At 43.1% G+C, this 25,220-nt stretch overlaps 2 protein-coding genes across 7 annotated transcripts in view; one reads left to right on the top strand and one right to left on the bottom strand.

Moving 5' to 3' along the window:
* The window catches only part of Asap (ArfGAP domain of ASAP), a 181,701-nt gene extending 161,722 nt beyond the window's left edge, over positions 1-19,979 (bottom strand). The window contains exons 1-8 of one of the 6 annotated variants that reach the window (XM_070539292.1): positions 19,465-19,979; positions 16,760-16,832; positions 15,741-15,827; positions 7,193-7,254; positions 6,732-6,806; positions 6,526-6,575; positions 4,526-4,601; positions 4,416-4,469 (exon numbers count right to left, since the gene is read on the bottom strand). In XM_070539292.1, coding sequence (XP_070395393.1) covers positions 4,416-4,469; positions 4,526-4,601; positions 6,526-6,575; positions 6,732-6,806; positions 7,193-7,254; positions 15,741-15,827; positions 16,760-16,832; positions 19,465-19,590 — 603 coding nt within the window. In that variant the 5' untranslated portion in view covers positions 19,591-19,979. Of the gene's footprint in view, positions 1-4,415; positions 4,470-4,525; positions 4,602-6,525; positions 6,576-6,731; positions 6,807-7,192; positions 7,255-10,174; positions 10,258-15,740; positions 15,828-16,759; positions 16,833-19,464 lie in introns of those variants that run through there. The other 5 variants (XM_070539293.1, XM_070539289.1, XM_070539295.1 and 2 more) reach the window with 5 other exon arrangements.
* Positions 19,980-20,176: 197 nt separating this feature from the next.
* Positions 20,177-24,649, top strand: LOC135904030 (transcription initiation factor TFIID subunit 13-like). The gene is made up of 4 exons (XM_065434598.2): positions 20,177-20,491; positions 20,608-20,680; positions 20,745-20,842; positions 24,326-24,649. Exons 1-4 carry the CDS (start codon positions 20,462-20,464, stop codon positions 24,497-24,499), a joined length of 375 nt encoding a protein of 124 aa, XP_065290670.1. The 5' UTR covers positions 20,177-20,461; the 3' UTR covers positions 24,500-24,649.
* Positions 24,650-25,220: the final 571 nt, after the last annotated feature.

Here is a 25,220-nt window from a genome sequence, read left to right as displayed (position 1 = left end):
AAACATATACACACGACAAAGTTTATTATATTTGTAAAGAAAAGGAGGTAGCCAACTAACAATTATTTCTAATGGTATGAATAGCCTATACCTAGAGAATGAATATGTCGCTGTATATTCACCTCGCTTCAAATAAGGTGCAAAACTGTGATATAACATCTTATTTTTTTCTTCAGACAATTTCGGATCGTAATAAACTACCACGAGCAGTAGCCACGACCGCCGCAAATGATAACTTTTTCTTGTTGCTCCAGTAGTGCATTTTTGTGGGCAATGTAATTAATGCGAAAGTGAATTTTATCAAATACAAAGAATGTATTCTCGCAATTACTAGGCCCTGTGACGCATGTTTATGTTTATGCTAAAATTATTGCTTTCTATTCTTATGGTTTATTCTTGCAGTGTTTGTTTTCACATGTGTGCGTCATCACAATGTTTTATGCACATGACAAATTCACCTGTATTCTTTTTTCCTTCATTTTACTATATCACCCCCCCCCCGCCCGTAATGCCATTCGTGGTGGTGTAGGTAAAGTGATAAATAAATAAATACATTGCTTTTCTTGCGTGCTTTTTTGACCCTGAAAAAACAAATGCAAACTTCTATGACCCCTTCGGCAGAATCTTTTATCAACGGCATGAGAAATTCACGTGAATTATGTATGTCTCAGTATTGCGTCTCTTTCAAGTAAGCAATGCTAACGACCAAAAAAAAACTCTTCTAATAATTTACAACATTTATTAGGGATGGGAACATCGCCACTTGCATGCAGAGGACATAGATATAGTACTACATATAATTCACTCAGTAACCGAAATGAGACCAAGCTGGATTTACTCTAAATCAGAATCGATAGCAGTCATGCACAGCAGTGCTATAGCAGTGTGCAGCAGTGCTTATACTCAGACTCACAGTTTAAAAAGAACAAAAGAAAAAAGAAGGCTGCCATTTCGCCAGAAAGGTGAAACATTATTAGTGATGGCAAAGTACAAGACAATTCTTTCAAGTGAACAATTCTTCGAGGTCACACAGTTTCTTCAAGTGCAGCAGTTATCAAAGGAACACACAGACACACACGCACACACAGACACACACACGCATGCATGTTGAGCTTCTCTGTTCAAATTAAAGGAAACTTTACATGCGACATCGCCAATGTGGTCTACCTTTTTGAATGTACTACTTGTAATCAACAGTATATCGGTCAGGCAGAGATGCCTTTCAGGATACAATTTATTAACCACAGGGCTCACGCAAAATCTTTTTTGAACCTTCCCATATCCAAACATGTCCAACTTCCCCGGTCACTCTTTCAGTGACCTAAAAAGTGACAATATAGGAATCAGGCCTTCACTCACACCAAGACCAGGAAATTTGCGAGTCCTACCTTATTTATAAGTTTAATACCACTGCCTCAGGTTTTAACGAAAGCACTAGGAAACGGACATGCTTTCCTTATGGTTAGCACAATTCCCAGCAAGGAAATTCCCTGTAACCTAACCACGACGCATGTAAGGTGGCCTTGTATCGTGCTAACACGTCCGCATGTTCTTTGTTTTACTCTGGAGCTGCTAGCTTCCTTTGCACGGCAGGTTTGTGGTAGAGTGGCGTCTCTTTAACTTAAACGATGACAGTCCCTCAAGACTGGGGAAAGCAATGCCTTGACACGGCTCATTGCAATCACCCACGTTTTTCCCCTGCAGCCACCCACATCTTTTTTCTTTGCCGCCACCGTAGAAAGGACATTTTCTTTTTTTTTCTTTTACCACGAAGCTGTTGGTCTCTAGTTGGTCGGGATTTTTCGGTCTGTGCTCCTCAAAAGACAGACCTCAAATGGCAGCTGGAAAAGGAATTTGTGTTGGCGTTGCCGCATAACAAAATTATGTTTTCTCGTACATTCAAATTACAATCTGATGCTATCATGTCTGCAGGTTGTGTGTAACTCATACTTTACGAATTTTGGATGCATGTTACTTTAAGAAATTCAATTAGTTGAATAATGTCTTTGTACTAGGCGAAGGGCCTACAAGAATGAGAATGTAGGCTGCATTTCCACACATGTGTGTGTGTCCAAGACATACGCTGCTTGTGGTGGCAGTGCTTGTTTAACATCTCCTAAGGTCAGTTGGAGTTGTGGTACTTGTCTAGCATAGGCAACAGCTTTGCTGCACACAAACTTTTACAGCATGGAATGTTTCATTGCATTGTGGAGGGGGTTCAGAAACGATCGATGCAACTTTTTGTGGCAATGTACATGGTGTGTGGCAATTTTTTTTAGCATTTTAAAGAAAGCCCACAAAATATGAAATAAAACCATGTGACTGCCCTTGTGCATCGTATTGCAGCACACTCAACCGTGTGTAGAGCCTATCGCTCATCAGAGACGACGGCAGTTCATGCCGTCGTTTGTGTGCTACCTCCAAAGAGGCTGTGTGCTACTACCAAAGATGCTGATGCACTGTGAAGCCGATGCCTAGAGCCATGGCCACTCACTTTGCCATGATCCGCACGTACAGTTCTTTCGCATGAAGCACGGTTGAGAGCTTTGTACTATGATAGCTCATGAGTGCAGTCACATGGTTTTATTTCAATATTTTCATATTTAACCTAAGCACCTTCGGCGACCGGTGTAGTTATAGAATAGTACAAGAGATGGCGTGAGTGGTGCACTAACAGGGGTTACTCGGCCGCAAAAGGGAGTAGCCACTTCCTCTTTGGCTCGAGGCCGGCAGAGTGCGCGGACATGTCGAGTGCCTGTCAGCACTCTGTGCAGACTGTCTTGCAAGAGATTGCAGAACGGGGCACCAGGATGGATGAACACAATAGTTTGAACGCGCCACCGTTCGTGTGACTGTACACGCAAACTATTAGGGCACGTGTGCAGCATGGGAGCAAACATATTCGCTCTATATCCTGTCGTGGTAAGTCAGATGTACTCAATTCGCCAGTGCTCATCAGCAAGTTCTATTGATAGTAATTTGGTTGGCTAGACTGGTGTATAAATGGCGCAGTAAATGCCCTGTTTATTGTTCGCACTACAATTTTATCGTTTCTTTGTCTCAAGAGCATGTTTGAGACGCCACACACTTCACAATAAAATCATAAAACTTGGTAGGTATGGCAAGAAAATGAAACACCACATAGCCATGCAAGTTCGTGGAATTAATTTTAGACACACAGCAGAACATGCGGTGAAATTTTGTCTCACATATGTGAATGTCAGGACATCACCCCCACCCTGTAGTTGCCCTTCAATATATTCTAAAAACAAAATAAATAAATAAACGCAGATTAACATAAAAGCAGAAGTGGAGGCTGAAACATGGCTGCACTCCTCCAGCCTAATTAACAGTCCAAGGCCACGTTTCATTTTATGCTTGACTGCAAGTGGCATTGAGAAACACACCATGTCTTGCATGAAATGACTCAGTGCTAGTGATGGTCAGGAAGCACGCATAACGAGTCAGTTACATGGCACACCAAAAATATATAAAAGGCAAAGTTTCATCAGAAATCGTTTATATAGACTTAGCCAGTCTTGTTCAGCCTGTGCTTGATATTTAGACCATGGTATTTATGAATAAGCAACAAATTAGACAGGTTTGACTACTATGTGAGCAAGAGAAGCAACGTCATGGAAGCTAAGCAAAACAGGAGACTAGATGTGTGCAACTCTGGAGGTTTCTCCATTGTGGGGATGCTCGACTCTCATGCGACTTCCCCGCACAGCTATCGTGTCTCCTTTAATCTGGCTTCTCTGCGTAGCTAAGTGCAGGCAGCGGTCGGTGTGGTTGCCACATATTACGAGAAATGGCACGAGTGCTTCACAGCTAACACCACCTAACAGTGGGGTTAGTCGGGCGCTACAGGGAGTGGGCTCTTCCCCTTTGGATTGGGGTCAGCAAGAGGCGTGGATATTCCGCACAAGCACTGATCCATTTTTCTGTGAGACCGTCTCGCGAGGCCTAGGAGCAGGGCACCGGAATGGACAAACACGATCATTCAGATGCGCCACCATTCGCATGACCACACTCGTGAACGACCAGGTGTTGGTGTTCAACATGGGGCAAACATATTCACTTGATATCCAGTCGCAATGAGTCAAACTTTTTAGCATTGTCGTGCGCCCATTGGCATATTCTAAGGATAGCAATTCGACTAGCAGGCATTAGTGTATGAAAGGTGCAACAAATGCCCGTGTGACTGTTTGCACTACTGTGTTGTCGATCCTTTGTCCCAAGAGCATGTGTGAGACCCCACACCACATAAGTTGTAACATGACAATGTTAAAACTTATTTAGCACAAGGTGTACAACATGGCAAGCAAAATACCGTTGATAAAAGGCAACCAGAATTGTTCTGCAGTGCAGCGTGCAAATTTCAAAAATCTTACACACTCACAAATGCTCCTCACCTCACACATCTGCAGCTGGAACATTTTTCTCTCTTTCTCCATTTCGTCAGCAATCTGTTGAGAAAAATCACATGCATGAAAAGTGGGCAAGGCAAAATGGGAGTCTATACCTCGGCAGGTGATATCTCCGTCCTGATTAGGCCAGCTTCTTTGGCCTGCTGTTTTTTCTCTTTCTCTATTTTAGACCTGATGATGAAAGGAAAATATCATCACCTTTAGAAAGCACAGCACTGAAATCTAGAAACATGCACAAATATGCACAAAGAGAGAAGGGCATCTTCATTGCAGCACAGGTGAACATTGTCACACATACTTGCTAACAAATAAGGAGCGTATTGCAACAGAATTATCTCAGAATCAAATGCTACATACACAACATGCACAGAGGAATGCTTGCAGCTGAAAGACACATCTAATGCAGCATCCATCAAAGCAGCATCCACATTTTCTAAGTACATTGAGCTAATTATCCAGCAAGAATGCTTTGAAGGTGTGGGGGTCGAAGTGTTGACCATCACTCGTAGGGTGAGCGTTGTGCAAACCCATCTTCACATAGGCTAGTTCTTCCGTAGTTATACAGCTAGTTACACTGCAGATGTCACTAAAAATGTGAGGACAAGGCAAATGAAATTATGTGAGAACACTAAATGCTGTCCATGTGCTCTAGGCTACTTTTGCAGTGTCATCACCATCAGCCTGGTTATGCCCACTGCAGGGCAAAGGCCTCTCCCATACTTCTCCAACTACCCCGGTCATGTACTAATTGTGGCCATGTCCCTGCGAACTTCTTAATCTCATCCAGCCACCTTACTTTCTGCCGCCCCCTGCTACGCTTCCCTTCCCTTGGAATCCAGTCCGTAACCCTTAATGACCATTGGTTATCTTCCCTCCTCATTACATGTCCTACCCATGCCCATTTCTTTTTTTTTTATTTCAACTAAGATGTCATTAACTCGCGTTTGTTCCCTCACCCAATCTGCTCTTTTTTTATCCCTTAACATTACATCCATCATTCTTCTTTCCATAGCTCGTTGTGTCGTCCTAAATTTAAGTAGAACCCTTTTCGTAAGCCTCCAGGTTTCTGCCCCGAAGGTGAGTACTGGTAAGGCAAAGCTATCATACACTTTTCTCTTGAGGGATAATGGCAACCTGCTGTTCATGATCTGACAATGCCTGCCAAACGCACCCCAGCCCATTCTTATTCTTCTGATTATTTCAGTCTCATGATCCGGATCCGCGGTAACTACCTGCCCTAAGTAGATGTATTCCCTTACCACTTCTAGTGCCTCGCTACCTATCGTAAACTGCTGTTCTCTTCCAAACTGTTAAACATTACTTTAGTTTTCTACAGATTAATTTTTAGACCTACCCTTCTGCTTTGCCTCTCCAGGTCTGCCTCCAGGTTTTGCAGTGTAAATACAGTTAAACCTCGATATAACGAAGTCAGTAAAATCTGCAATTTGCTTAGTTATATTTATATTTCCTTGTATTGAAATTCAACCTCTTATGCAAATGCAAATAAGTAGAGTCATCGATCTATTTTTCTTGCATGGAAAGGGGGCCACAGAATTTTCCTGATTGTCAGGCAATCGAAAAGAAAAGCAAACTTGAATGAGAAAACAATTCATTTTGATAAATTTCGGAGTCGACGATGAACGATATTCCTTCATGCCACGTATGTCGACGATATCTTCACATCGGGGTACGAATTAAGCGAAGCCAGCCACGCTTTCACGTGCACTCCACCCTCACTGCTCAGAACCCCCACTGAGACGACACTATCAGGAAAAGCGCTGGCAGCGGGGGAGCGAATGCTTCGTCTGCCTCTCGCTCCAACGAGTCTTCGAAACTCGAGATTACGCAACCTCCAATACTAAAGCACGCGAGAAGACAGTTACATGATGCCACGCCATCTCTGCCATGACTCTTTCACATCATCATCCGACTCTTTGCAAATGCGGCAGATTGCTTTTAAAACATTATCAGAGATAATCAAAGTGAAACCCAAAATAATTCTGAGTGTGAGAGTTTGGAAAATGTAAGGCTTCTGAAGTGCTCTACTGCCTAAAATTCATGCTGCATAAGATCAGTGACTTTACTATGAACTTACGACTTGGCTTCGTAATCTCGAGATGCCTTGTCAAATGGCCTCTTGAGGTCCTGGATATTTGATAAACAAAAAATTACATATACACACAATAAAATGTGAAGTAGCTCGCTTAGGCAGAACCATCCAGGAAACCTTAGCCGTATCATGTCAAACACATCTAGCACAAGCAGTCTTTTATGATGAAAGCCATCTCTATAAGTACTTACACCTTTAACGCCCTTTAAGTCGCCTTTCAACAAGTTGTCCAGGGGAAACATAATAATATTGTGTAAACTTTGCATCTGCAACAAACAGACAACATTGAACTTGCTTTCATTATAGCCTACTAACGACATATTGTACCAGTGGCACACACACTGAACATTTTCAAAAATATATTTGCAGCTGTGCATGTAAATAATTAAACTCATGGTCTTCAGTCTCATTTCTTGATATTGTGTACTTGAACAGCCAGAAACATAAATGGAATCCAGCCACAGTAAACCCCACAAAATAGTGCGATGGTAATAAAGACCACTGCAAAGCCAATTTAGATATTGCATAGGTCTAGTGTCTGTGATGCATATTGCACAAAGCAGGTAAAATCAGAGACCACACAATCCCTTCATTCTAAGTACCACGCCACAGTCGCTGGTCTATCGTAGTAACATGCATATAAAAAACTTACCAGTGTTTTCATAAGGGCTGAAAGCTCTTTCGTCACCACTGAGAACTTGAGAAATGCAGCACCTAAAAAAAAAATAACAACCAAGGCTGCATCATTACACTGCCTGTGACACAGGTTCGAGCAAAAGCAAGATACCTGCCCATAGCTTGAACTAAACATAGTGGGACATCTCGTGATATACAGGGTGTTCCAGCTAACATTAGCGAAGGTATAAAAATATGCCGAAGCACACTAAGAGGATGTGACCAAATGCATATTGCACCATTTTATGCAATGGAGCAAATCACACTATTTCTGGTAATCTATTAATTCCATAATTAGTCAATATTGTTTACCAAATTTGCGAGTATTAACTTTAGGACAAAACTTTGAAAGAGAAAGTTGTAGAGTACTCCAGAAAAAATTTTAAATTCAGAAGCTTTTTTCTACTTCTCCTGTAATCAGTTTTTTCTGTGTCTTAAAGAAAGCCATCAAAATATGAAAAAAAGAAAAGATGTAACACACCTGCACGTGCACCACAATTTCAGTGCTCTCAAGCATGCTGCACATGAATGAACAGCGCACTTAGCCTGGTCTGCTTACCATTGTCGTGGAGTGCCGCGGGAGAAGCACATCAACGATGTAAATCACACCACCAAATCGCTGTTGTGCCATTTTTTAACTGGCAGCACACCAGGTTAAATGCACTGTTCGTTCATACTAATTGTGCATGTTTGAGAGCACTGCAATTGTAGCATGCAGGCATGTCACATGTTTTCTTTAAATGCATAAGCATTTCTATGCCTACCCAACGAGGAAATCTGTCCATCACGTGAGACAAATCACTATATAGAAAATAATGTATGAAACATTGTTTCTGTGAAGTCCTTGTTGAAATATTTGGTGACGGAATAAAAGCCATCTCAAGAACCACATGTAGAACTGAGTATGCATTGTAGACATCAGGAAAATTAAGATTTTACGAAAATTTCATACCAAACTCACCACATCCCCATTGCATTTCGGTGATTGTGGGATGCACCTTTCGTTGGGGCGTTCCTTCACCGACCAAAGTGCCACTGATCTATGAGGGCTCATGCACTTCACGTTGTGCAACACAGACAGATAAGCAGTCAATATCTCAACAAGGATGATAAGGAGTGATAAGGGGTTATATGAGCCTCATCATGGTTGATAGTGGTTCGACGCAGATGGATAAGGTGCTAAAGAGCGATAAGGGCTTATAATGGTCGGATCAATTATGATAATGTTAATAGGCACTGAAAGCAGTTGATAAGAGTCCGATCAAGTTGGATAAGGTTGATAAGGACAGAAAACAGTTGACAAGGGTTAGATCACGTCTGATAAGGTTGATAAGGACAGGTAAGGGCTGATAAGAATGGGATCAATTGTGTTAAGTTTGATACCAACCGATAAGGGTTGAGGATAAGGGTTAATCGATAAGTCGAAATCTCAGCAGTCATGGAGGCATTACGGAATCAGGATGTAGACGAGTCTTATGTAAAAATACTGAAAGATATATATAGCGGCTCCACAGCAACCGTAGTCCTCCATAAAGAAAGCAACAAAATCCCAATAAAGAAAGGCGTCAGGCAGAGAAATACGATCTCTCCTATGTTATTCACAGCGTGTTTACAGGAGGTATTCAGAAACCTGGATTGGGAAGAATTCGGGATAAGAGTTAATGGAGAATACCTTAGTAACTTGCGATTCGCTGATGATATTGCCTTGCTTAGTAACTCAGGGGACTAATTGCAATGCATGCTCACTGACCTGGAGAGGCAAAGCAGAAGGGTGGGTCTAAAAATTAATCTGCAGAAAACTAAATAATGTTTAACAGTCTCGGAAGAGAACAGCAGTTTACAATAGGTAGCGAGGCACTGGAATTGGTAAGGGAATACATCTACTTAGGGCAGGTATTGACCACGGATCCGGATCATGAGACTGAAATAATCAGAATGAGAATGGGCTGGGGTGCCTTTGGCAGGCATTGTCAGATCATGAACAGCAGGTTGCCATTATCCCTCAAGAGGAAAGTGTATAACAGCTGTGTCTTACCAGTACTCACGTACAGGGCAGAAACCTGGAGGCTTACGAAAAGGGCTCTACTTAAATTGAGGACGACGCAACGAGCTATGGAAAGAAGAATGACAGGTGTAACATTAAGGGATAAGAAAAGAGCAGATTGGATGAGGGAACAAACACAAGTTAATGACATCTTAGTTGAAATTAAGAAAAAGAAATGGGCATGGGCAGGACATGTAATGAGGAGGGAAGATAACCGATGGTCATTAAATGGACACTAAAGGTTACTATGAAGTCAAGTTAAAGTGATAAAGCAATGATCTAGAAAGTCTAAGGCGTCAATATAATCGCGGACAGAGCTTTGAGAAATTGAGGTAAATGCATGACACGATTTGAAACCCCCCCAGCGACATTTCGGTACTAGCCCAATGACGAAAGCACTCCTTGTCATGATTTATGTCACTAATACTCAACTACCCATATTAAAATGATCATTTCATTAGGTTATGAGACGGAAGAAAATGCTACTTGTATACTTCTATTCGATTCTAAGAAAAAATAACATTTTGGCGTTACCCTTCAGTAGTATGGGTGATCGAAAGGTTTCGTTTTCGCTCGACTCTGCGCCGCACATGCTTTGAAGTTTCAGTTGTTTCGTTATCGCGTCGTGCTGCGCTGGGTCTGCTGGCTCGCGAAACTTGCATTTGGAACAAGCAGCGAGAATGTTACGTCCATGTGATGTCGTGGGATGCACTAACGGTCTGCAGAACTTGGCCAAGGGCAGTTGCAGCGGTGAATTTAACGTTACTTATCGCTGTGTGCCAACGAGTAAACCTCTCTGTTCGAAATGGTGAAGTGCCATACCTCTGCCACAGCAAGTTGGCAAAGAGCCGAAAAATCGCATAGTGTGCTCGCGGCACTTTCGTCCAGAGGATTGCAAGTTCAACACCGACTTACTGTGTGGAGTGCCTTTCAAAGCAATGCTTTCCCATAGCGCTGTTCCGTCGGTCTTGCCTGCATTCTCCGAAGTGCAAGAACAACTGCAGGTTGAAGACAGGGCGGTGAGTGTGGCATTTGGTTTTCACGAAGGAAAAGCTACAAATGTACGAATATGTACAGCGACATACAGTTGCTGTCGTAGTAGTACGCTATGACGCCGGCAGCACGAGCCCTCACCAGCAGGTCATGTTATCGCTAAAGTCAAGCCCAACATCGCGAGCCAATGTGTCGTTGTCAGGGTTGTCCATTGCATTGAGCGTCAAAGTTGGTGTCATAAAATAAAGAACCAGCTTATCATCCCACGCTTTCCCTTCCGCTAGCCACCATAGTTCCGCTTTTGCGCTGCTGTTGGCTCTGTCTTGGCTCTGTTTCTGGCCGCGCGTTTGCGTTTTGCACAGAAAAGCTGTATAGTGCCATGTGCGGGCGCCGTTTTACTCACCGACGGCGCAACGTCACTATGAGACCATGATGTCACCACTCGTCAATCGGAGGGCGGGCGATTTGAACTGCGCGAAGGTTCGCGGACACTTCAGAACGCATTTTCTCTTTCTTCTGCGCACGAAACAAGCGTTTCGAGGTTTCTGGGATGGTATTTCAACAGTCCACGTTGACTTAATATTAACCTTTAGTGCCCCTTTAAGGCTTACGGACTGGATTTCAAAGAAAGGGAAGCATAGCAGGGGGCAGCAGAAAGTTAGGTGGGTGGATGAGATTAAGAAGTTTGCAGGGACAACACGGCCACAATTAGCACATGACTGGGGTAGTTAAAGTAAAGCCTCTCAATTTTTCAAAAGTAGCGCCATTCTTAGATCTTTCCGCCAGCCTGCTCACCCTGGCGCGTCCTCCTCCACGCTTCCTGTCGCCCCAGCCTCCTCCGCACCCCCATTGGCCAATCTGCGTCACGTGAAAGCAGGCGCCGCGCTTCTGCATATTTTTTTTTCCAGCGCGTGCCGACCTCCATTGTTGGGCCTGGGCGACGAAAGTATGGCAGGCGGACTGACGGAGTGCGTTAGCGTAATAGAATGTGCAGGGCCGAGAACTTAATTGCAATGCCATGCTGCTGCGCCTTCGGTTGCCGCAACAGACACAGCACAGCGAGGGCAAAAAGCTTTTTGCTTTGCCGTCCGGCAGGCACAACGCAAAAAAGAAGTGTGGATTCACAGGATCGGGCGGGCTCACTTTGAGGAAATGGCAAAGATTGCACGGCTTAGTGAAGTACGGGCCACGGCTACTCACAACCTCTTATTTTGAGCCTAGTTCACGCCTTCCGCTTCGAAAAAGTGTGTGTTCATGCTCTGCATGGTTTTTAGCGCAACGTTTGACTTTTTTTTTTGAATGTGCTCTCTTTGTTTCATGTAGTTTCGTCTTGCGGTGAAATGCACGTATCTGCAGTTGGCCTGTGACGTAAAAGCGACTTTATTCAGGATGTGTTTTGAGCTCCACCAGAAGTTAGCACATTTTCGACGCTTTTGCAAGGCTCATTATGACTTACGATGCAGTCTTTTAGCTTCGAATGTACGCCCGCACGTATTGATTTGGTTTGTGGTGATTAACGTTTTTAACGTTCCGAAGCGACTAAAGCTAGGATGGAGGTCGTAGTGGATGGCTCCGGATAACTTTATCTAGCTCGCCTGGGGATGTTTAACGTGCACTTTGATCGTAGAGTCGTACGTGGGCCGGTAAATTCCTTGTTGGCATTTCATAATACTCGCGCGCTAGCGCTGCTTCAAAAGTTGGCGCCTCGGCGCGATTGTATTCCTTCAATAAATTTTATTTACTAGTTGTAACAACTTGTCATTATTTCGTATTATTGACGGCGCCTCCAGGTCACCAAAGCAGCAACGGGAACACCAAAGCTAAATCCAGGGCTGGATGGGGCTCGCCGAAGCCTGTGCATGCCAAGGGGGTATAAAATCGCGGACAGCCAATTTTGTATGCGAACACTCCCTGCGACACCTGCATTAGTGTAATGTTACGTGCTCTTCAGAGGCCTCCGTTAGCCATTACATCTGCCCTCCTGGAGCAGTACTTGTAAAAAAAATTAAAAATATGTCGTCACGATTACCAAAGCACCCCGCAATGAAAGAAACGGCCCTGTTGCCAGGCATTGCTGACCGCAAACAGCCGGAATCTCTCACGCGCTGACTGAACAAAAGTGTCCTGCAGGTATGTGAATGAACCTACGAAACCACGTACACATACTTTCACGCTGTCAACACCTGAAACTTCGGTAATTACGCGTGTGTTTTGAGTACACTGCGTGCTTGCGTCGTGTTTCAGCAACACAAACTCTCAACGTCGCGCGCTTTACGCCTTAAATACGCCTTGAATAATGCTCATTTTCTCTATTTCTTCCGAATTCCGACACAAAAATCCTAAATGCCAGTTACCGACTGACGAAGAAAGATCTCGATTGAAAAAACATCTCCGCAGGGCTCGAACGAACTTTTCTGCGGATTTCCTCCCGTAGCGTGTTAGCCATCGTCTGCTACGGCAGGCCCACCACCGGCGGCGCCACCGTCGAGGCCGCGCCGAGCGGAGGAGGAGGGAAGCGAATGGCGCTAATTTGGGCGATTGAGGGGCATTAAGTTAAAGAAGTATGGGAGAGGCCTTTGCCCTGCAGTGGGCGTAACCGGGCTGATGGTTATGACTATGATGATGATGACGGTTAATAAGGGTTGGATCAAGTCTGATATAGTTGATAACAACTGATAAGGGTTGATAAGCTTAATGCAGGTCAAATAAAGTTTCATAACATTGATAATGACACCGGGCTGCATGGAGATGAGCAAGTGGTACAATGCTTATGCATACTTAAACAAATCCCGGAGGAGTTTCTACATGAATTTTTAAAAATATAGTCCGAAACAGCCAAATTAGATGTTTCCTAGAACGCTCTACAACTTCCTCATTTGTGGCCTCTCAAACGTACCCTTCGGACATAGGAACAACAACACAGTAGTGCAGTCAACCACAAGGGCATTTAATGCAGCTTTTATAGACCAATCTAACCAGCCAAATTGTTGCCGGTAGAACATGCCAATGGGCACCCAACAAATCGAGGAAGTCCAACTCACAGTGACCGGATAGTAAGCAAATGTGTTTGCTCCCATGCTAGACACTAACACCTAATTTTTTTCGTGTACAGTCACGCGAACAATCGTCCTGCTCCTAAGCCATTCGCAGGGCAATTCCACGGACGACCGGCGAGAACGCAATATGTCGACGCAGCTGGCCGACCCCAGGCCAAAGAGGAACAGGCTACTCCCTTTTGTGTCCAAGTGACCCCGCCGTTAGGTGGCATTAGCAGCGCAGCACTCGCACCCTTTCTCCTTGTTTGCATATGCCTTTAATAACATTACTTTAAATAGAGTGTTCGAATTCAAATATTTAGGTATCCTACTAACACATGATTTGTCATGGTCTAAACGCATTGATGTCACCTGTAACAAGGCCCTTAAAAGACTAGGTTACTTGCATCGTATGCTGCGTCTTGCTCCTCAAGAAACTGAACTTCTAACATATAAAACTCTCATTCGCCCCATCTTTGAACATGGCTGCATTGTATGGAATCCGTACAGACACTGTGACATCAAAAAACTAGAATCAACGAAAAAAAAAAGCAGTGCATTTTGTTTGTAGGAGATATGGCAAAGACTTCTCACCGTCTACCTCTTTCCCCTACTTGGTCTCACTACTCTTGCAGAGCGTCGCAAACTTGTATGCCTAAAATTTCTTCACACGTTAATCAATTCTCCTCGTCTCTCCTCTCTAGATAACTATTTGACCTTTTGCAAGCCCTCATGTACGAGGAGTCACCACACTCTAAATACCTCAACCTTTTTGCCCGCACTGATTTTCCTTTAAATACAGCTTTTTTCCATCAACAATTGAAGCTGTAATTAATTACCGAGCAACATCCGTTCACTACCACTGAAACAACTGTTTATAAATGTTTGTATTTTTAAAGAGGAAAAGAATCAGGACTTCGGACGGGACATGACAGAGTGGACTGTTCAGATGGTCCTTCGTCATGTCACGTCTGAAGTCGCGGTTTTTTTTCCTCTTTAAACATGTCAGACCAACTGGCCCTAAATTCCCCCCTCTTGAACTGGAAATGTTTGTATGTTTGTTGTTCATCCAACTCCTGCAATAGCCTCATTGATGCTGCAGTATAAATAAATAAATACAAATAAATAAATAAATAAATAAAAATCTGCAACTACACTGACTGCCAGTGGCACCCAGCTACGTGGGCAAGCCGGCGCACAGGAGATGTAAAAGCCATGCGGCGAAAACAACATCAAGGTATACATGAGACTCGAGCATCCCCCCACATTGTAAGTTTTGCCCTAACTTAATACCTGTGAAGTTCGTTAATTAACCTCGACTAAATATGCAATTAAGCAAAATAGAAAGAATAATGCGATTTGCTCCATACGATGGCCAACAATGTGCATTTGGTTGCATCCTCCCATAGTGTTTGGACATATTTTTAAACATTGACTAAAGTTAGCTGGGACACCCTCTATATCTACAGTTAAGTGATGATGCTCAATCAAGTATTTATTTGGTTTGAGGGTAACGTCAAAATGTGTGCTGCAATACTGCAGCTGTTTTAAGACATGACCCTCCATCCTTAGCACTCTGGCTGCATCCATTGCAACAAATTTCGCTAATGTGCCAGAGCTACGAGCCATGGCACACCTGTCTTTCCTCAGACACTGTTCATGTCCAAGTAAGCAGCAGCTGGTCCTTCGAAAGCATGGCACTGAGTTCACAGGCCCCAGGCTTGGTCGATTCTGGAGAATATCCTTATTTTTGCTCGTTCTTTTCTTTTACCTAACCTGTTGCTTGATGATCAGTGACAAACAATAGTGCTTGCTTTTAACATTAGAGGTCTGGAAAGGCACAAGGCTCCAGTAGACTGAGAGACTGGCAACATTCAATGCTAGTCTAAAATACCTTGTTGAAAGCCAGTTTAGCGCTGTCTGTAAGTACTTCATGCTTAAATGTGTTTTTGAAGTGGCGATGAAGTGGTCAATGCCCATACTTGATGGCCAGAACTGTAGCTATGACTACACAAAAAATCACAATGTGATGTTAAGGCTGCACTCAATTCATTCAGCTGCCATTCCATTCACTGTAGAACGCTTCATCTACATTGTTCAAAAAAATACAACTACACCAAACAAATAGTAAGAATGTGCAGATAACAATGATTGAACACTGTAATAGAAGCACCATTTTATAAACATAAAGTTTAAACACCCATTTTTGTTGGAAGTAACTGCAGTAACTGCACTTTGATGTTTAAGTTCTTATTTTTCAGTATTTAAGGTACAGGAAATTGTATTTTCCACTTTGGTCAAGGTGAGTGCATCACAAAAAGCTGCACATCATATAACAACTTTCTTGTTTCTCAATGTACACTTTTAAAAAGATGATAAGCCCTGAGTGATGAAAAAAAGGTGTGTTTGTTGAGAAGAAAAAATATTAGCTTATTAAAAAAGTGTACACATACCAATGTCGTGCTCTTGATCTTTTGTGACTGCATTGGCACCCAGCCTTTCGAGAGCCTTGGAAAGGTACACTTCGTTGTCGACATGAGCTATTTGACAGTAAAGAATAACTTATTACTGTGGTATACAGTGAAGCATGTTTAAAACCCTTGCATCTGCTATCCATTGTTGCACAAGTAAGCCTACAGTTAATGTTTACTCAGCTTCAAATGTACTTGTTAAAAATACCCAAGGAACAGAACTTCTGCAAAAGCTGAATAGCTGAGTAAGCCATTTCTCAACCCCCTGTACGTCAGAGGCCTCCACATAAAACTGTTATAACAGAGATGCTACTACATTTACAAGCATAGTAGAAAGTAAATGAGATAGCATGCAAAGGATAGTTGCACGCGTGAGAATGGGTTTGCCTTAATACATATTTATATTTTTTGTTTACCCTTCACTTAGTGTTTTACGCCAAAAAAAGAAGAGTGCAACTCTGCTACCACGTTGGACTGTCCCAAGTGTAAAACTTGCAAGCTGCCCACTTGGTCCGTGGTTTCGTAGTGATGTCTTTTTCTATGCTGATGCCTTTCGGCTCTTTTTGTGTTCGCGAGTTGCTACGTTTGATGCTCTGCCCTGGGCGAAGCATCGCTTGACCATTCACAAATGGGAAAAGTGCCAAAAGGCATTAGCATCTGGAGAAGACATAGTTACAAAATTGCAGCCTTGGAGCTCCTTCCTCATCATTATGATTTTTGAGAATTATGATCAATGGTCAAACAATGCAGTGCGAGGGAAATTACTCCTCTTGCATCTGTAAAGAACTCCCAATTTCAACATGCACTTTACACAGTTTCTGCACATGCATGACATAAATAAACAAATGGGATATGCTAACAAAATCCTTATTAATTTATGTTATTAGAAAAACCTGGCATGTGAAAAGTGAACAAAGGCATTAACTGATGCATTATCAGAAAAACTGGCAAATTATATGGAAAACAAAGTTAAGCATAGAAACGAGGTGACCTGTACTTACTGTTTCCACTGTTGTAAACTGCTTTCACAGCCTTTTTCATTTTCGTCAATCCATCCCGATCAAAATCAAGTGTCTGCAAAAAATTATCACGAAGCTACAACTCTATTCTCCAGAAGCAATAGCATGCTCCCCATGGAATTCCAATATGCAAATCAAATGTCTACTTTACGTAATGAATGATTACAGTGTTTTTGTTCAACAGAGCAATGAATTGGGCTAGTAGGTGCACGTTCGTTCATTGTTATCGTACTATGTGCAGCACACCCTAACGGGGCTAACACTGACTGGAAACGAAGACACAAACTGACACACACAAAAAGTTCGATGGTTCCATGTCACCAACTTCCAAGCATCTGGAACTTCCGCAGTTGCGATGCACCAGGCCGGGAGCGTGCTTGCACCTATTTTACCGGTAGTTACCTGGCGGCCGCACTCGTGTGCCTCCCACAGCTGCAGCGGATGCTCGAATATTTCGCCAAAGCTGTGGTTGGCACCAGGGGCACTGCAAATCTCTTCAGGGCTCACTTTCGAGATGAGAACCCATATAAAACAACCGAGCGTGACGTCGTGGTACACCTCTACCCATTAGGAAAAAACCGGCGAGTTTCCGGCGGCACCGGGATTCGAGCCCAGTACCTTCCGTATACGAGGCGGATGCCCTACCATGTCGCTACTTCGGGTGCGTGTTTTTTTTTTTTTTACTACTACTACTTCAGTGTTCTTAATTATGTGTGACAATTGCACAGAAGATTATGCCGTTGGCAAGCGATGCCGAAACCAGCTTCGCGGCTGATGATAGTAAAGATGTGCAGATGTTTATTCAATTCAATTCAATTCAGTCTTTATTTTTCTCTTGGACAGAGAAGGAGACAGGACTAAAAGCTCTTAAGCTTGACAGAGGTCCTGCCCCCTTTATCAACTTGGCAGTACAGTACACAGGCAAAGATTTTCAAATAAAATTTTCAAATTTTCTAAATAAACACTGAAACAAAATAACAAAACACTTTGTAAAAAGCAGTGCTATGCATTGCAGCACAAACATAGGTATTAGAAAAACAAATAACTGGTTATGGGGAAACGAAAAAAAATAATAACAGGTATAGGTTTAAACTGAGTGCAACATTACGTAATCTTGCTAAAAAAAATCGCTTAATAACATCACTTGAATGCTGAAAGGGGTCAAACAATTCTTTGTTTAATTTATTTAATAATACTGGAACAGTATAAGAAAGAGACTGCTCGGTATAATATGCCCTAGGCGTCGGCACTAACCAAATTTTATGTCTAGTCTGCAGGATATGCGTGTTTTTTTTCAAGTTTTGCCAGACAACTAATATAATGTTCATCACTGTGTGAAGAGCGTTTATAGATCATTAAAAGTCTATAATTGTATAAACTATAGATTGGCAGGATTTCATATTTTAAAAACAAGTCATGTGTGGGGGAACAATAAGGAACACCAGCAATGCATCTTACAGCTCTTTCTTGAAGAAGGTGAAGCTTGGATAAATTTGTGACACCCGTAGTGCCCCAAACGGTACAACAATATTGCAAAAGAGAAAGAACTAATGAGTTGTATAGCAATAGCCTAACTTTCACAGGAAGAATACCACGCAGCCGCAACATGACACCGACAGCTGAAGACACTTTTGATCAGATATAGTCAACATGATCATTCCAAGTCAAATGCTTTGAAAATATAACGCCAAGAATTTTAACAGAATCTACAATTTCAACAGTATCAGAGCTTAAGAACACGTTCAACGGCCTACAAATTATCTTTCCTTTGGGAAGTACAATATTATTTTTGTCTTTTTAGAATTAATCTTCAAACAATTTGATTTTGCCCACGTAATTAATGCACTCAGTGTTTTGATTGCTTTCTCTTCAATGTCATTTTCTGATCTCCCGGTTATGAACACCGAAGTGTCATCGGCGTAGGATACAATCTTTCCATCAGTTACACATTGCACAATATCATTTATATAGATTAAAAATAAGAGCGGTCCCAATATGCTTCCTTGAGGGGACTCCTGCATAAATATTTTGTATTGAAGACAACGAATTTTTAAAGTCAACATATTGTGTTCTGTTCGACAAATACGATTTCATAAGATTGTGAGCTTTTCCTCGGACACCATAGTTTGCCAGTTTATGTAGTAAAATTCTGTGGTTTATCAAGTCAAAAGCCTTAGTAAAATCTATATATATGCCTGCACCTATTTCCTTATTTTGAAACCCTTATATTGTCCCTTTTACAGCCATTACGTGTCCACAAACGCAGCTATCGTGCAAATCGTTCTGAATGATAGAAAAAACGAACGGCGAGCTGCTGAAAGCGCCAAATTTTTAATACTGACGCAGCTTCAAAAAGTGTGCGCGCAGTGATTTGGTTGATACGAATATTATTTCAGCACTAGAGCAATGTTATGAGCGAAATCTCCTACGCGTCGCGCTGAAAAAGCACCAGCGCGAGTCATTAGAAGCAAAGGAATATGAGAAAGAGGAAGTATATAGAAGTGGTGTTACTGAAAGGTGGGTGTGTTTCCCTTCCCCCTCTTTCTTCGCGCTTGCGATCTTGTTATCGAGCAAAGTAACTACACACTTGGCAGCACTAATAGAATAAATCGTGAGCGTGCTCAATTAAATATTTCTCACGCCTATCGACGATTGGTCACGCTTCGAAGGGCTGCGATGTGCCTCACCTCTTCGAGTAGATTAACACTTTGGCGGCAGTGGTTCATCTTGCCGACGAAAGTCGACGTGGTCGGCGAGTTGTAGTCCTCCTGCGTTTCGGTGACAAACTCGTCGACGCTCATTATACCGGGCATCGTGGTATTTATCGGCGCTCGCTTCAAGACCGATCAAAGAGACAGGATATCCTCCCGTTAGAATCGGTCCGGCTGGCCGACCGATAGGCCGCCTCGGCGCTTCCCCGGCGTTTTCGGAAGTCTGCGGCTCTCAGGAACAATAGGCAAGATGCCCACACAACATGTAGAGTCGTGGCTCCAACATTTTAGACCTGAGCGATCGGCGGGATGCTCCTCGCAGGCTGGCCTAAACAAAAACATACGTCGCTTGACATGTCAAGTGCGGCGCACACTTGACCACAGACCCATACAGAACACCTACATAACCGCCCAACTGGCCCAACCTACCAACGGAGATTTCTTTCCGTCTCTGCCGATGGTGTCGTTTTGTCGCTTCCAAATCTACACAGCCCTTTCGCCACACGCTTACATTGCGACTTGTTTTGTGCAAAATAATGAAGAGTAAGTATTGTTGCTTTTATAGAAATTACAAACCTCTCACAATAATTTGCATTAAGTTTTACTACAATCTTGTTTTACGCATGGCATTGTTTCCATCATAGAGTTACAATACTTTCCATGGCCGGCCTTCCATAGAGAGGTTTAGTACGAAACTGCGCCGTTTTGGCCGTGAGCAGCGACTTTCTTGCTCAAGGTACTCAAGAGGTCAATCAGGGGTCAATGTTCACGATGTTCACTGTACTTTATGTTCTTTAGTTAATGGTTTTGGTTCCATGTACTTTCGGCAGGTTCTTACGGTAACCACGGTCACTTGTCTAAAGTTGCGCTGTGGAAGCGCTTGTAGCAGGCAGTGAAATTTTGTTTGAGGGGCGATTGTAACGTTTTTCGTGTTGATTCTGCCATTGTTCTACTCAACGGGGCTCGTGTGAGCATGGCGGCAAGTGATGACGCTTTTGACCAGGTAAAGATTGACGTAACCTTACAAAGGTTGCAAATTTCTGCTGGTGTGCTATTGTTTTGTAAGCAAGCACGCTGGACGAAGTGGCTAAACTAACGGCTGTATAATTGAAACTTCAGTTTGACGATGACCTCGCAGAAGGGGCCGAAGTACAAGCTGGGGACAGGCGCAAAAGACTGTTTTCGAAGGAATGTAAGTGTATATATATATATGCTTTGACAAACTCAAAACATTGTTTAAAACCTCGCGATTACAGTGAGGTGCATGATGTACGGGTTCGGAGACGACCAAAATCCGTACACGGAGTCTGTGGACCTCCTGGAAGACCTTGTAATCGAGTTCATTATTGAAATGGTAAGTCGTACATGACGTGTTTATATTGACATGGAATTGAATATCACCTTTTTTCGCCTGTAAATATGTAGTCTAAAATGTGCCGCACCAGCAGTTCATGTGTGCGTGAGCTGCCGTTAGGGGCAGTGAATTACAACGGACCTCCAGGATTCAGAAGTGTTTTTTTTTTTTTACTCACCTCACCAGCTGCAACGACGTTACGAAAGCATTCTATCTCAAAGGGAAAACTTTCCCCATCTCTCAAATCAAGCTAAACAAAGCACAGGCAATAATCCTTTGCCTGTTACAAACACGTACCCCTCATTAACACGTAGCCACAGGATCTACATTAGTAACAATTGCAATATCTGTAAGACTTGGGTTGCATCGCTTTCCCCAATTGCTATTGGAATGTAAACACCAATCATCATCATCAGCCAATTTTATGTCCACTGCAGTACAAAGGCCTTTCTGCATGCCTGTCCCCTGACCCGCGCCAACCGACCCCAACCAGCACCCGCAAATTTCCTAATTTTATCGCCCCACCTTGTCTTCTGCCGTCCTCGACTGCGCTTCCCTTCTCTTGGTACCCATTCTGTCACCCTAATGGTCCAAGGGATATTTACTCTATTCATTACATGACCTGCCCAGTGCCATTATATTTTTTCTCTTCATGTCAATTAGAATGTCGTCTATACCCGTTTGCTCTCTGATCCAAACCACTCTCTTTCTGTCTCTTAAAGTTATACCTACCATTCTTCATTTCATTGCTCTTTGCACAGTCCTTCTTCTCAGCACCGGTAAAAATGCACTGGTTGTATTCCTTCCTTTTCAATGATAGCGGTAAGCTTCCAGTCAGGAGTTCACAATGTCTGCCGTATGCATTCCAGCCTATTTTTGTTCTATGAATTTCCTTCTTCTGGTCAGGGTTCCCTGTAATTAGTTGACCTAGGTAAACATACTCCTTCAGCGACTCTAGAGGCTGACTGGCGATCATGAATTCTTGTTCCCTTGCTCGGATATTCATCATTATCTTTGTCTTCTGCATATTAATCTTCAGCCCCACTCTCACACTCTCTCTGTTAAGGTCCTCAATCATTTGTTGTAACTCGTTGGCAGTGTTGCTGAATAGAACAGTGTCATAGGCAAAGCGAAGGTTGCTGAGGTATTAGCCATAGATCCTTACTCCTAAGCCTTCCCAGTTTAATAGCTTGAATTTTTCGTCCAAGCATGCAGTGAATAGCATTGGAGAGATTGTGTCTCCTTGTCTTACTCCTTTCTTTATAGGTATCTTCCTACTTGTGTAGAATTAAGCTGGCTGTGGAATCTCTGTAGATATTTTCCAAGGTATTTATGTAAGCGGTCTGTACTCCATAATTATGCAATGCCTCTATGTCTGCTGGTGTCTCTACTGAATCAAATGCTTTTTCGTAATCTATGAAAGCCATATAGAGAGGCTTATTGTACTCTGCAGATTTCTCGATATCCTGATTAATGACATGGATGTGATCCATTGTAGAGAATCCCTTGCTGAAGCCCATTTGTTCCCTTGGTTGACTAAAGCCCAGTGTTGCCCTTATCCTATTGGAGAATATTTTGGTAAAAATTTTGTGTAATTATTTACCAAAATAATTTCCAATAGCATAAGGGCAACATATACAACAATTAATACTGTGACCCTCTCGTCGAGATGCCAAGCCGCCCTGCAAGGCGGCAAGGAGGCAGCACCTCGACATCTACTGTGGGGATGCGCGACTCTCACCCGTCCCCTAAGTTGTTTTCTCGCATAGCTCCCGCCTCCTGTAATCTGGCTTCGCCACGTGGCTTTACTGCGGTGATTGGCATGCTTGCAGGGTAATACGAGAGTTGGTGCGAGTGTTGCTCTGCTAATGACACCTGACGGCGGGGTTATTTGGGCGCAAAAAGGAGAAGGCTCTTCCTCTTTGGCTTGGGGTCAGCAAGCCACGCGGACGTTCTGCATGTGCACTGATCCATGCTTCTGCCAGACCGTCTCGCGAGGCTTACCCGGGAATGGACGAATACAATCATTCGTGTGATCGTACCCGCGAACAACCACACATTGGTGTCCAGCATGGGGCGAACATATTCGCTCGTCATCACGCCGGCTGCAGAATACCCGGACCCTGTCGACCTCGAGTATTCAGCCATTGTGAACTACCACAGAGGGTATCGCTTGCGATACCCACGACCCCATCAAAATCTAAAGACAGAGGATGCCACTGCCTGGCGTAGGCTCCACTCAGGCACTTACATGAACCTACACATATTACATCGCATACACCCCACAGCCTACAGGGACGAATACCCGTGGTGTGGGGCCACACCAACCCTATACCACATTACGTGGGAGTGCGCACTACCCAACGTAGAACACCCCAACACGAGCACCACGAGGGAGCAATGTGAGGCACTGCTGTCCAGCTCAAGCTGATACAGAGAGCTGAGAAGATGGCAAGAGCCAGTGGAGGCCTGGACTAGGGGCCCCGACCATTAGCAGTTTTTCTGATTCTTTTAATAAAGTTTATCTATCTATCGGTTGCGGTGAGTCGGTCTTCCCGCGTGCCCATCAGCATGTTTTGTGGATAGCAACTCGGCTAGCAGGCATTAGTCCATGAAAGGTGCAGTAAGTGCCCTTGTGATTGTTTGCACTACTGTGGTGTCGTTCCTTTTTCCCAAGAGCACGGGTGAGAACCCACGCCCCACATGGGAGACCTAGGCCTAGCCACCTAAACTGCTGGTTTCAATAAAAGTTTGTCCTTGTCAATAGAGAATGTGTCAAAGAAAGGGACCTGTACTTAAGTACTTTCTCCAAAGCCAATGCACTAAAATTATGGAGTGTGCAACAGCAAGTATAACGAGGAATCGGGGCATACACTGACAAGCACTTTGTTGGTGCATTTGCATATCCTTACTTCCCTCTGTACTTCCTTGCTGTGGCCTAACATTTTGGAATGGTACACATCAAGGTACAAGACTGTCTATGATGCATGCTATATATACAGTGCACCGAGTCAAAAAGAACAGACACAGCAGTAGCACTGGCTTCTATCTGCAGGACTTATTTTTCTAGGAGGAATATATATGGCACAACAGTTCTGTGGAATCCCGCAAGGTGGAGGAAGGTTCATGAAAGGAAATATTGTCATGCACTTCTATGTAACATGTGCTACAAAGGGAACTTGCAAACTGCAAATGAAGTTCATCCTGGTCTGAACCAGGATGAATTTTTCCACAGCTACGAAGCTTTGTTTCTGAGAAAACTGCATGGATTTCCTTTGTAGCTTTGTGCTACGTACGGTTGATGACAGTTTTTCATTTAAAGAACGTTTTTTTCTTCACACAGCACGTACGTTCACTTTAGCACAATAAAACCTGTAGCTGGAAGTCGGCACCATTGTTGTGTTTGCCCTTTTCATTGTGTGCGTCTAGCTAAGCGGGTTTTTTTTACCATTATTTTATTGTTGTGTAAACTTCTCCTTTCAGACACACAAAGCAATGGAGATTGGGCGGACAGGCCGTGTTCAAGTGGAGGACATAGTATTTCTAGTGCGTAAGGACCCTCGAAAATATGCACGTGTTAAGGACCTTCTAACCATGAATGAGGAACTGAAGAAGGCTAGAAAAGCATTCGATGAAGTGAAATATGCGTCAGTATAGCCTTCTTTCATTATTCTGTTACTTCAGTCATTGTAGCAACTGATGTGTGACCTAACATGGAAAAAAAGAAGACATTTCAACATCACTTCCGTATTGGGACATTGTAAAGTTTCATTACCTGAAAACAACAGCAAGCTTGAAAAAGCCGTAGTTGTGTGTGTGTGTCTAATATATATATATATATATGAAGTTGAGAGTATGACGGAAGCCCGTCTGGTCGAGATGATGCATACTTAAAAGAAATAGGTCTGGACACTGACCAAAATGGTTTAAAATAGTTATTTACGTTTCGGCTCCCCCACGGGATTGTGAACAAGCCTCCTGTGGGGGAGCCGAAACGTAAATAGCTATTTTAAACCATTTTGGTCGGTGTTCAGGTCTCTTCCTTTTAAGACACACACACATCAGGTGTTCCTTTTGTAGCAGCACCAAATTTTTAAATTTTGCCTGTGGCAGATAGCACAAGTCTATCCCCTTGATCTAAATTACTGAAAGCGTTCATTACTTCTACATAAAATTAAGATGCTTAACATAATTACAGTGATAAACTTTTTAATTTGTTGCTTTATGGCACATGTTTCAATCTACAAGTTAAGGTCGGTGAGTTCTCAAGGCATATTCACTTGGAACGACTTGGGGCTGCACCAGTTTCAAGATATTAACTTTCAATGTGTCCGATAAAATGCATTGGCATTCCAGTTACTTTCCTAAAAAAACTCTG

Source organism: Dermacentor albipictus, chromosome 5 (genome assembly GCF_038994185.2).
Source record: "Dermacentor albipictus isolate Rhodes 1998 colony chromosome 5, USDA_Dalb.pri_finalv2, whole genome shotgun sequence".
Classification (NCBI taxonomy): domain Eukaryota; kingdom Metazoa; phylum Arthropoda; class Arachnida; order Ixodida; family Ixodidae; genus Dermacentor; species Dermacentor albipictus.
Note: the sequence above shows the minus strand (reverse complement) of the source record. Positions and strands in the feature narration are given on the sequence as shown.